We start from the raw sequence: 12,893 nt of genomic DNA, 5'->3' as shown, positions 1-12,893 counted from the left end.
TGCGCGGGGCTGCACAGGTGCTGAACTGCTGCTGCGCTGGTAGGGATGCAGTGATGCGGAGGTGGTGCTGTGCTGATGCTGAAGTGGTGCTGTGGTGGTGCGGAGTAATGCTGAGGAGATGCTGCGCTGATGACGAAGTGATGCTGCCCTGGTGCTGAGTGATGCTGAGGTGGTGCTGGCTGAGGTGATGCTGAGGTGGTGTTGCGCCGATGATTAAGTGGTGCTGCGTTGGTTCTGAATTATTGCTCAGGTGGGGCTGTGCTGGTGGTGAGGTGGGGCTGTGCTGGTGGTGAGGTGGGGCTGTGCTGGTGGTGAGGTGGGGCTGTGCAGGTGGTGTTGTGCTGATGCAGAGATGGTGCTGTGCGGATGTTTACGTGGACTGTACTGGTGCTAAGGTGGTGCTGTGTTAATGCTGTGTTCATACTGCACCGGTGGTGGTGCACCGGTGGTGGTGCACCGATGAGCAGGTGGTGTTGTGTGATGCTGAGATGGTGCTGAGGCAGTGCTGTGCTGAGGTGATGCTGTGGTGGTGCTGAGTGATGCTTTGGTGGTGCTCAACCAAACTTAATGACCTTGCCAATTTTGTGATAAAAAGAATTAAATAATAAACAGTCTGAACTCTCTAAACCTGCTCTGAAGTCACTCCCTCGTTATGACAAACTTCCATCCTTTTCTTTGCCACAAAGACAATGGTAATGGCCATTGAGATGGTCTTAATGCTGTGGTTGGGAGACGAATGTGGCTTAGAAGACACATCTAATGCAGCACTTCTGGGCTGGTTATCTCTATAAATCAGGCAAATACGTATAACAAACAGGCTTTGTCAAAGCCAATAGGTCTGGCACCAGCAAACCTGTATATTTTATTTATTGAATACATTATTTTTACAAACGTGCAATCGCCACTAAACTTTCAAAGACAATACAAAGTTATTGCCATCTATTGGCATGCATATGTTTGCAACAAAAAAGAAAAAAACGTCAGAATTGACACATCACAAACAAATGAAATGAATAAGACACTAGGGTTTGCACCTCACTCCTTGTTGTCATAACTCCATGATTCCAGTCGGGCTGTGCTACATATCATAGCTAGCAGATGCATCTATACATTTAGTCAAACCAAAACTACAACACCCAGAATACATCGTGTTATCAAATAACCCACTAGGATTAGAAACGATATGCACAAATGACATTGTGGGAGGTGGGCCTACTATATCCCAAGTCTTCCAAACATACACAGAGACCCAGTCACTGCGGTTCACACCCGTGGGAGTGCTCGAAGGCAAATTACCGGTCCTTCAGGCAGAAACTGAAGATGTACCCCGGCTGAACTGGAGCCACTTCCGGTCACTGCAAAGTGTGCCTCGGGCCTACTTTAGTTTGCAGAAATGTACGGTTCAACCCGACAGACACACACACACACACGAAGCTCATCAATGATAAGGGCAACAATGGGAAATGCATCTCTATTTTCGAAGAGTTTTTCAATAATTACTCAAAACAATGTTAAGCCCCACCGCCCAAGTAATATTTGTCCACCTGTTTTCTGGTACTCTACCCGCTTCCCACAACAACATACTTTGTGACAAACACGCAAATTACAGAAACAAAACACAAAGAAGTTTCATTACTACATCTCCCCTCGTAATTTCTCTGCCACATTGTGTGTTGCTGTACACAAATGAAAGAGTCAGACTGCCAATTCATGGAGTATGGAAAGTAAAATACAACAGAGGTTAGAGTGAATCATTAGAAACATGACACGTCCTCTCCTACCTGCTAAAGCTTACCGCCTTATCCACTACAGTAAACACTGCCAAAGAAAACTGGCGCCTTTCACTATCAGTAGTTAAGGAGTGCAATTGTGAAACTGCTAGTATGTTTCCAGGTTAACAAAAACACTACACAGGCGGGCAATCCGTGCAAATACTCCCTGCCACATGTCTTGTTTAGCAGCCTCGACGAAAAGGAGCGCCTACCAGTCTATAACGAAAAGTCTCGCTGTGATACTATCAAGAGCACCCGAAGCAAAGACACCCACTCAAGTCCCTTCCCTCGACGAGCCTCTGGTCTCTCTGGCGGTGCCATGGCCTAGGTCGGGTGTCTTGAGGAAGGAGAAGCGGTGGGGCGTTCTGTGGGCTGAGGTTCACTGCTGTTGGCACCCCCCCTACCCACCACCCTCCATGGTGAGTAGTATCACTCATGGAGTTGTGGAGAAGTGTGGCTCAGGGGTTAGAGGCAGCAGACCCGGAAGCTGAGATCGGTCCTGGACCAGGGTTCAATTCCCCGCCTTGGCGGGTCTTGGGCTAAAAATTCCACGGACTCGATAATTCTCGCCCGATGCCTCCTCGACTCACGGGTTCACACTCTGCGACTCTGGGCAATAGCTTGCTTAATCTCCACAACGGCCCCTCGCGGCGGGATGCCTGACTTTCACCTTGTGGATACCCTACTATCTCACAGGGGAATACCAGGAAGGGTTCCCTAAGCAAGCGCCGGGAAACCCACTGCGGGTAGCTGTGCGCTATATAAGCTCAACTACATTTACATTTACATGTCCGATTGTCGGCAGCTCGGTGCAGGCCTTAAACTAGGCTTGCCTGAGAGCATCCTGCAGTGATGTACATGGACCCCTCTGGGGTCGACTCAGCGCTTCATCTTTCGGAAGTAAAGCCGGGTAATAGTCTCTAGCCAGACCCTACCGTAAGTGGTATTTAAAGAGGTTTGTTTCCTTTTATGCTTCAGTGCCAGGCTGAAGGGCTGGTACAGGTATTCAGAGTCGGACATATACGTTTCCAGGAGGAGGGCAATGTCAGTATGCTTATTGCACAGGTAGAGTAGACACTATGGCTTTTAACTAAGCCATTAACATTGAAAGAAGGGATTATCAGAGCCCTATGTCTATATTAGGTGGATGCCATGTATGTGATGCCATGTCAGCAGTATGGGAGCAATGAAATGAAATGAAGGGGGCAGGAGGAGCATGCGGGAGAGCGGGATCGGGAGTAGAGTATGGCCTGCCTAGATTAGTCCCTACTGTGGTACTAGGTGGGAGTGTGTGCTCTTGGCAAGAGGAGTGCGCTTCTAGGACTCTGGGCTCCTTGGGGATGGTATTAGCGAAGTACCTGTGATGTGTAGACTTCTAATCCATCTCCTTAGGCTAAGCCTACTCATGGGCTTCCAATGACCCTTATAGCACTGGTCAATACTGGTTCCGAAGCATGACCATTGCGGCTAAGCTGTCCAGGGTAATCAAATGAATGGAGAGCGTGAGACGGGTGTCGGGTGTACAAGGGAATTCCAATAAGACCTGCAGAAACAACTTCTGACTAAGTGCATTACAAAGTACAATTATAGAGAGAGCCTAATGAAGATAAACAGCATGGGAGAGTGGATGGTCTCATGTGATGTAGCATCCTGAAGGTTAGTCGGCAGCAGTAAAAAAGAGACAGGTCTCGGAGTCCTTATTATCTGAAGTGTCACTGTTTTTAAGAGGCGATCTAGGGCTGTATTACAATAAGGTCCTTGGGGGCGCAACAGGTGTTTCCTCACGCTCTGTGCGCCCTGGGGCACTTTGGTAATATAGACGTGGGTGCAGAGTCTTGTACATCTCCTTCAGTAATACCAATAGCACTGGCGCACCTTAAAGTGCCAGCGCTACCATCAGGGGGCGATCCCTTATTTGCATAGGGCGTGCCCTATGCAAATGAAGACTGTGCGCCTGCGCCATATTACAGATGCGGACACAGAGGCAAATAAGCTCTCAGGGGGCTCACTCATAGTGTGCCACCTTCTAGGTGGTGCACTGTGAGTGCGCCCCCTGGGATCAGCCCTCTGGAGGGGAGAAAGGGGGTCCTATGGACCCCCCAGACATCTGTCACTAACTGCACCCACCTGCATGGGGATCTTTAATCCTCTTTAAAAGTGCAGGGGGGTTGCCGCCTGCACTGTGAAAACATGCGCTGCTCCGAGGGCAACAGGAGTTCGTGGCTGCCCTCGGGGCAGCGCATTCACCATAATGGGGCGCATTGTCCTTGTTTGTGCCCGGTGCACCTTTTAAGAGGCGCACCGGGTGCAAGCAATGACAATGTGTAACACAGACCCTGGACTTATCCCTGTTTCTGAACTCTTCAGCAATCAGCTCATCCTAACAAGTCTACTAGAGGTTTGTTGAGTAGGGGTACCATGATGTTTGGGTCTAGTGGTCATGTAGAAGGAGCAGGAGTTTCATCCCACTGGGAGAGCGCCTCATCCCTGGCATCAGAGTGTAAGGCGTCTACGTCTTTCAACTTGTCAAGGACTGTAAATTGTGGCTCTTTCCCATCCAGCTTAATCACCGGTTCTAGCATGCCATATGTTATGTCCCATTTCCTGATCTGTGGTGTGGGGTCTAAGAACTTCTTCTGTCTGTGGTTGGTGTCAAATTAAGAGTCTGCTGAAGGAAGCGGTCACTATTCCTCATGATCACCTGCAGGATCTCACTAATGCCTTCTGTTGCTCTAAGTGAATGAGCCTCCTGCTGCCCCAATCTCTCACTTTAACATTAACAAGAATTTGGCTGCTGTTATAGGAGATGTAACCTACAGGGTTGAGAGATTTGTGGACATTTCACCATAGGGCATAAGTTGACATGCTCTCTATGCCGGTGTTTGCCAAGTGATGCAGCGGTGATATGTACATCTGGATCTTTTTTGTAACAACCCTCCCCCTTCCCACCCACCCAGTTAAAGAATTGCTCTACCACTTCTCGTGATTATTTGATAGTGTGGCATGAGAATTATTGTGACTGCATGAGCACTGCTGTTGAGTGCGGGCTTTCTCAGTGGCATAGCAAGGGGCAGGGCGGACCGCCCCGGTAGACACCAGTTTAGGGGGCGGTGGCCTTCCCCCATCCCCCGCTCGTACCTGCGGTCATCGGCACAGGATTCGCCAGCCCCCCACTCCTACCTGCGGCCGTAGTGGCAATCCGCCAGCACCCCCCCGCTCTTACATGCCGGCGGAAAACGCCGGGGCTGCCACATGCAGCCAAAGGTCTAGCTAGACCACTGGGCTTTCTCGCTCCACCTGTTTCTCTTTAAACAAGGATTGGAACAGGGCCTCTTTTTTCGCTACAGGTATGACCCGCCCATATCCTATTGGTTTTTTTTTCTTTTACGCTGTGCCCTCTGTATTTCTGTTCCTTGATGTTTTCAACTCGTGCCAGTTCCCTCCCTGTGTGGTCTGCATTGTTCATCTATGCGGTGCATTGAAGGGGGCAATATGTCCAACTGTGCAAAGAACATAGTATGAAAACTGCTTAAAAGGTTGAAATGGGGCCCAAGGTAAGAGTTAAACCCACTGCTCAGAGGTGGAAGAAAAGTGAACGGACCCTATGTTTTGTTCTACAAGATACTCTTATCCCACAACTTGAAATCTATCTCTGGTTTACCTCTTTCATTATCTCACTGTTTCAACGTCATTTCCTCCAAACCTCTGCCAATGTCTCTGAAGGCATGAGCACTTTGCACAAGACTGTAACATAAACACACTCAGTGCCAGCTAGTTATAACTTAACAATGCAGTTCAGTGCCTCCTGGTGCACAATTCTAGTTCCTTTGGCTTCTGTTTGAGTCCATTCTAATTAATCTAACCATAGGAAATTAAAATAAAATCAGCTTCATGTTATAAGACAATGTGCAATGTGCTTTTGACTGCTATCCAGGCATGTACTATTAAGAACAGAAAGTCATGGGAGAAGGAAGTGCAACTAACCTTGAGTTTGTGTTCCTTCCTGTTTACAATGACACCGGTGATCTGTTGGTCCATGAAGATCAAAATGGTCACGAGCAAGGCGGGAATGGCTGCTGCAAGGTACACCCACCATGGGTTTCCTCCAAAGGGTGGGACAAACCACCCGCGGTTAGGACTTGTTGGCTTAAGAGACAAAAGAAAAAGCATCATATTAAAGCAGATCAATAAGTAATATTTCCTCGAAGGCTATCAATTTTTGGACGCCTTGTCATCCATAACAAAGCTGTTTTCAATTAAAGGGGTCCAACCCCTACAGTTTATCATGAATGAAGCACAAGCTGTTTCTGACCCAGTTTGCTATCTCTACCCTTTCCCAACCTCTGTAATGTCTCCCAACTCCAAGTCCAGGCCTACCAATTTTGACATTGTTTTTACTGCACAAGGAAGGGCGGGCCTTGAAGGAACAGGCTCTGGCAGAGGAGTAGCTAGGGGGTGTGGGAGGTTGTGGTCCCCCCAGGGCGGCACATGTTTTTGGGGCAATGGGTCCTCCCCCCACTATCACCTGTTGTCTCGGGGCGGCAACAGCACCCCGGTCTTCACTGCGTTTGACGCAAGGGGGCAGCAAAAGCACAAAGTACTCACCAGCACCCCCCCCCCGATCTTCTCTGCGGCCGCCGCGGGCAGTACATGCAGAGACCGCCACTGGGCTCTGGCGTGGGGTGAGAAGCTTTAAGCCCATCAGCACCGGCTAACAATGGAAAGAGTAGGGGGGCAATGAGAGCGGGTGCATCGTAGAGTCCCATTCCTAACAAATAAAAAAAGAGAATTAGAGCCTTCTGGGGCTGCTGTAGGCGTCATGGGGAGGTCGTGAAAACCCTGATTGACATAAGCTGGGCAAAGCCTCCAGCCAATGAGCAGCAAACCTGCTCTCCACAAGGGTGTGCATAATGTGTGATATGGGCTCTTCACCTGGAGACTGTGCCGAAAGACACACAATGGCACCATGTGAGCTGAGCTGGTCTTCAAATTCCACTACAATGAAGTGCAGTATGCTGGTCACTACTGGATGATCCCGCACTCGTGGCTCTCCCGTCATTCTACAGAAAGCATCCTGCTTTCTGCTCTAGTCGCTGATGCAAGGGTGCAACCAGACGGCGTGTGCCCAGAAGGGCCTCAGTCTGGCTGACAGTATGGTACACTTGCACCTGTTTGGACTGCTCTTACTTTAAATCCTAGAGACCCATTAAAAGCATGGGGGTGGACTCTAGAGAGAGAGGCAAGCACAACCCAGTGGGGGTCAGGTGACACCAGGTTTCCTAAAGAAAGACGTAACAGTGAGAAGTCATCACTACACACTAGTGTTTCATTTTTACCTGGCTGAATAGGTCTTTTGCATATTAGGAAAAAATTACAGAAAAGGGCCCACGACTGAAGTTTACTGAGCTTTTTTGGGCACACTGGTTGAGAGAGTCAGAAAAATAAAGGACTGTCGTTGAAGTGCGATTTAAAGCTGCGTAACACAACTAATGCCTATGCCTAGCCCTTGGACTCTGACTTAGAAATATTTTTCACCAAATATTAAGAGGGCACATAACATTTTTCAAACAAAAAGAATGTTCTTTACCAAATTCTGTGTGGAAGAAATGCTACAGGTAAGTAAGGTGGGCAGGGAAGGACTGGAAATCGAAACTGGCCCTGGCAAACTGCTCAGTCGGTCACCTGGCGGCGGGAGGAGCAGCTGGGGAAGGATTTTGGTGGTCCGGCCTAGCCGTTTACTAGGGCCGAGTTCGGCCGATTTTGTTACAGGGGGACAATATTGCTGGCCCCCGGTAACAAAAAGAGCCCCCCAGTGGCTGAAAACCAGCCCCAACCTGGCGGCCTACCAGGGAAATGCCCGCTTGTGTCTGCTATGGCCATTCTGGCCTTGCAGGTGGGCAGTGATGACTGCCAATTAATAACAGAAGCACTCCATCTGTATTCCCCATACAGTAATGCTGTGAATCTGATCACAGAGGGTGCAGAAAGGAAAACTGCAGGCTCCAGAAGCTAGAACTCCAAGACTGACTACCTTGATGATTTTATGTATTTTATTCGAGTGTTTTAATAATTTGTATGTGAGAGACCTGATGGACGCGGTGCTGTCGGCGGATGAGGTGGCTACCGCCATTCGTTCGCTCCGCTCCGGCAAGGCCATGGGCCCTAATGGTCTGCCCATTGAACTGTATAAATTGTGCCCGGACAAACTGGCTCCATATCTCCGTGATATGTTTCTAGAGTCCCGCGACTCTGGCTCCCTCACACGTGGCCAGCGTCTTGCTACTATTGTAGTGATTCACAAGGAAGGGAAGCCACGGGATCGCTGTTCATCTTATAGACCGATCTCGCTCTTGAACGCTGAACCGAAAATACTGGCTAAGGTATTAGCTACCCGCCTGACGAACGTTATCAGTGACCTGGTCCATCCGGATCAGTCCGGTTTTATTCCGCATCGTAACACGGCGCTCAACCTGTGGCGCTTGCACGGTGTTCTCGCGAGGGTGGCGTCACTTCCTGAACCGGCCAACTTGGCTTCCTTGGATGCCACGATGGCCTTCGATACTCTTGAGTGGCCTTATCTTTGGGCCGCTCTTGTGAAATTCGGATTCGGCCCCGGGTTCATCGGCTGGGTTAAACTTTTGTATGCGGAGCCACTGGCGCAGGTGGTTGTGAATGGTCGGGTCTCAGCGTCTTTTGTTCTCAGGAGGGGCACGCGACAGGGTTACCCGTTGTCACCACTGCTTTTCGCACTTGCCCTTGAACCGCTGGCTGCCTGGTTGCGCTGGGAGCCCTCGCTTAAGGGGATCCGGTTGTCCCCGGACTTTGAGGATCGCGTCTCGCTTTACGCGGATGACATTTTATTGTACCTTACGTCCCCTCGAAAATCTCTGAATGTTTTGTTCGATGTACTCACTTCATTTGGGGGAAAATTCGGGCCTTGTTATCAACTGGGCTAAATCCTGTGTGTATGTGCTCTCGGGCGGTCCCCCTCCCTTGCCTCGCAGATGCCCCATTCGGGTCGCTCCAACGGGCTTTAAGTACCTGGGGATCTTTATATCTTTAGACCCTGCAGCTCGTCACGCGCACAATCTGCTCCCTCCCCTTCAAAGATTGAGACTTGACGTTGAGCGTTGGCGCGGGTTGCCGCTGTCGCCGCTTGGGCGCGCAGCCCTTTTTAAAATGATGGCCCTGCCGAGGTTTTTGTACGCGCTTCAGAATACGTTCGATATTATTCCGGCGAGCTACTTTAGAGAGATTGAAAGCCTGCAGACACGGTTAATTTGGGATGGACGTTCGCGTATTTCCCTCGCTAAACTCACTCTTCCCTGGTATGATGAGGGTATAGCGTTGCCGGATATTAGGCGTTATTATTGGGCCTCGCAACTGAGTGCGATTAATCATGCGACATATGCGCCTGCTCCTAACCCGGCGTTCGAGATGGATAAGTATTTGCTACCTGGCGGGGACTACAGGAGGGCGCTCTATTCTAAGGCGGCGGGCAAGGATTTATCTGGCCCTACCAAGATTGCTGTACGAGTGTGGCGTGCTGCGAATGCATCTGTGGGTTGGGAAGATCGATTGACTCGTGCGACCCCCCTTGTATGCTTCTGAAAGGTTGGGCTGTCTCTGTAAAACGAAAGGGTTTGATAAATGGGATATGGTTGGTATTAGCTGCGTGGGCGATCTTTGGGTCAAGGGCAAAATTAAGACCTTCGAGGCACTAAAGACTGAATATGACTTGAGTGACAGGGAATTATTTCGCTACACACAGATTCACCATGCTTTGAGTTCGGTTCTCCCTGCGGGTACTGATGTCCCCGAGTCCTCCCCCCTTGAAGATAGGCTCCTTGACGGCCACGTTCCCGACAGTACCATTTCCCTGATATATAAGAAGTTGATCAACACCCGAGTGGATCTGTTAGTAAGTCTTAGGGAGGTCTGGACCAGCGATGGTTTGGAACTGGACGACGAGGATTGGCAAGCTGCATTATCCTCGCCTAAGGAGGTTGCGATCCCTGCCCGTCTCCGTTTCGTTCAGCTCAAAATCTTACATCGTGTATATGTCACTGGTCCGCATTTGATTCGCATGGGTTATTCCTCGGACGGGTTCTGTAAGCGTGGTTGTGGGATTCTTGGTACTTTCCTTCATATACTTTGGGAGTGTCCGGAGGTGGTGCAGTTCTGGAATAATGTGCATGCAGTGATGGATAGAGTCACGGGAGTGGTGCTGCAACCCGAGGCCAGGCGGTGCCTGTTGAATGTGTGGGAGCCGAATGATGGTAGTATGGCCCAGACGCAGTGGGCGACCCTTGGGAATATGATTGCCAAACGAGATGTAGCGCAGCTGTGGGGTTCCCAACGCCCGCCCACAGTATTGGTGTGGAAGGAGAATATGGACTGGTGTATGTTCAGAGAGAAGACTGTGTATGTGGCGCGGGGCAAACCTAGAAAATGGAATAGTATCTGGAGCCAATGGAATGCGTACCGTGGAAATCTCTGTGCGCCGCCGTTCGTGGACAGCCCCGAAGTCCCATTGTCCCCCTGATCCGGCATTCCATGTATTATGAGCTTTTTGTTATCCTTAAATTTGTTTCCCCACTGCCCCCTCCCCACAATATGTACTATTGATCTGTTGTATGATGTTGTGCCTAGATGTCCTCCTATGTGAACACATGTCCATGCATACTGTTTTCTTTTGCCTTCTACTTTGTTTTTTCTTCTTTAATAATTTTTTTTTTAAATATTGCTATTTTGCATATATTATGCATGCTTTTATGGCTGTCTGCAGCCCAATAAAGAGAATTCTGATTCTGATTGACTAACCATGTGACATCTCAAATGTCTGCATGTCCCTTCAGTCAGCTGATCTATGGAGCACAGTCCACAACAAGCGTGAAACTAACACTAAGGATAGCGGCCATTTATTACAAAGAGCCCTTCTGTACATACCTTGAACTCACTTGGCACAATCAGTTTTGGGGTGTCCACACCGAGCAGGGCATCCAAACCACAGAAGATGAGGATGGACAGGATGATGGCAAAGTCGCTGATGAGTTTCCGGGCCTGAAAACAAAACGGTGCAAAACAAGTGAGCGACACAAGTTTAAAAAACAGAAGTCCACAGCTACTGGCAACCATATCATGTATGACACTTTACATTTCAGTTTTCTAACAAATGGCACTTTTCATGCTGGGATTTTTTTAGCCCATACTTAGGGGGTCATTAGGATGAAGGGCGGACTTTGTCTGCCCTCCATCCTATCAGATAACAGGACAGCCCGCCATAAGGGCAGGGGCCCCGTGGGGGGAATTAGGATTCGCCCGCCACAGTGGCGGGCGCATCCTGTATTTTTAACATTGGGGCGGGCGGTGCTGAATGCACCGCCCGCCGCAATGCCAAAAATATATGTTGTGCATTTCAAAGCACAACGTGACAGGCACCGCGCAGTGTCTGCCACGTTGTCCTTTGAAATGCAGGGTGGTACCATAGGTACCCCCCACCCCCCTGGAGTCCATGGGGGCCCGCAACGGGCCCCCAAAGTAGACTCCGCATGCCTGCCGCCAGAGAAAGGCATTGGAAAATGCTCATGATAATATGGCTGGCGGTGTCTGATAGACACCGCCACCATATAAACCCTTTTCCGTTCCGGTCGCAAGGCGACTGTTGAGGAAAAGCGTCGGACGGTCTTTCCGTCCGCCGCGGACCCCCCAGCCATACTTATATGGCAGGGGGGTCCTTCCGCCAAGGATGGCGCGCGGATCGCCCCCGCCAGGCCGGCAGTGGCTACCCCAGGCCTGGCGGGGGCGATCCGCCCGCCATCCTAATGGGCCCCTTAGTTTCAACGTAGAAAGTGAAATGACAACTCCCTGAAAGCAGCACAATCATGGCTTACAACAAACAACTTGGATGCTAGGAAACACATTGTGTTTGCCATGAGGCATCACAGTGCACAAACTACACTTTATGCGAAGCCCCACAATCAACTGTATTAACTTCCACAGAAATTATGCCGAGCCATTCCTACAAGCAGCACATTACATCAACGCGAACTGTAAATCACGGAGTTACAAGTATCGCTGTCTGTACATTTTTCTGCTGATTGAATGCTGCTGTTCAGCAGCCGGGCAAGTATGATGTATAGAATCTGTCAGATCTAGTCTTTCGTCGGGAAAAGACTACAACTCCCAGGATTCACATGGGTGTGCCATTAAATAGACATGAAGCTGTATTTTTAAGACTTGGCTCTTTGGTAATAATATATTGGATACACGCCATGGCCAGACTCTGTACTGCTGAGGTGCTGCTGAAGTGTGCCAGAGAAAAAGAAAGAAAGCACTAGGAAATTGATACCAGCATAGAAGCAGCTATTGCATCTGTGTCAACTGGAAGGAATCCATATCTGATGCACAGCAGCAAAAGGGCGTCCTGTGTCAAGGCCTGTATATCCCTCACATTCACCAGCAAGTGGAAAGAGCTGAATGTGATGCAAATTTAAATCGTGCTATATACTACACATCAATGCTTAATTTGTAAAAAATAAGTGTCGGGCCCTCTCCGAGAGGCCACTGCAGCCGGTACCGCACATTTCTCATGCCAACGCTGCCCACGACAATAACAAAACAACTGTTAACCATCACACTCCTAAAAGTGTGACTATTCAGACTATTCCAGGCCCACAACGCTATAAGAATAGTTTGAGCGCTGGTAATGGTTATTTTGAATGTATCTTGAATGAACAAACATCTATTGTTGTGCTCATCTCTAAATGAGACAGTCAGTGCCACCATGTGGCAGACTGTCATAAGTACCGGTGTTGACAATTAAGTGCCAGGCCGAGCACCGGAAAACCACTGGCTCAATATAAGCACTGCTACACACCCAGCGTTCAACAGGTGGCACCATGTTGCTGGGAAACAAACCTTCCAGCCAGCCTAGAGACCTTCCTTTGACAAATCATTGTTTTCTGGGGTCGGTGGAACTGGTTACATTGAATTGAAACAGGACTATAAATCCCACAGTACATTGAGGGGGGCCTATTTATGGACAAGTAAAGCAGCACATCAAGTCATTTTGCTGCGCTGCGTTACATGGAAAGGGTGGGAATGCGTTGTATTTATTCC

At 49.3% G+C, this 12,893-nt stretch overlaps 1 protein-coding gene across 8 annotated transcripts in view; it reads right to left on the bottom strand.

The window, feature by feature from the left end:
* SLC4A4 (solute carrier family 4 member 4) overlaps positions 1-12,893 on the bottom strand; it is an 893,491-nt gene that overhangs the window by 51,839 nt on the left and 828,759 nt on the right. For all 8 annotated transcript variants that reach the window (XM_078676409.1, XM_078676410.1, XM_078676411.1 and 5 more), the window contains exons 17-18: positions 10,722-10,835; positions 5,757-5,918 (exon numbers count right to left, since the gene is read on the bottom strand). In XM_078676409.1, coding sequence (XP_078532535.1) covers positions 5,757-5,918; positions 10,722-10,835 — 276 coding nt within the window. The remainder of the gene's footprint in view (positions 1-5,756; positions 5,919-10,721; positions 10,836-12,893) is intronic.

This window comes from Lissotriton helveticus, chromosome 2_1 (assembly GCF_964261635.1).
Source record: "Lissotriton helveticus chromosome 2_1, aLisHel1.1, whole genome shotgun sequence".
NCBI classification, from domain to species: Eukaryota; Metazoa; Chordata; class Amphibia; order Caudata; family Salamandridae; genus Lissotriton; species Lissotriton helveticus.
The sequence above is the reverse complement of the archived record's forward strand: the minus strand, read 5'-3'. Positions and strand labels throughout refer to the sequence as shown.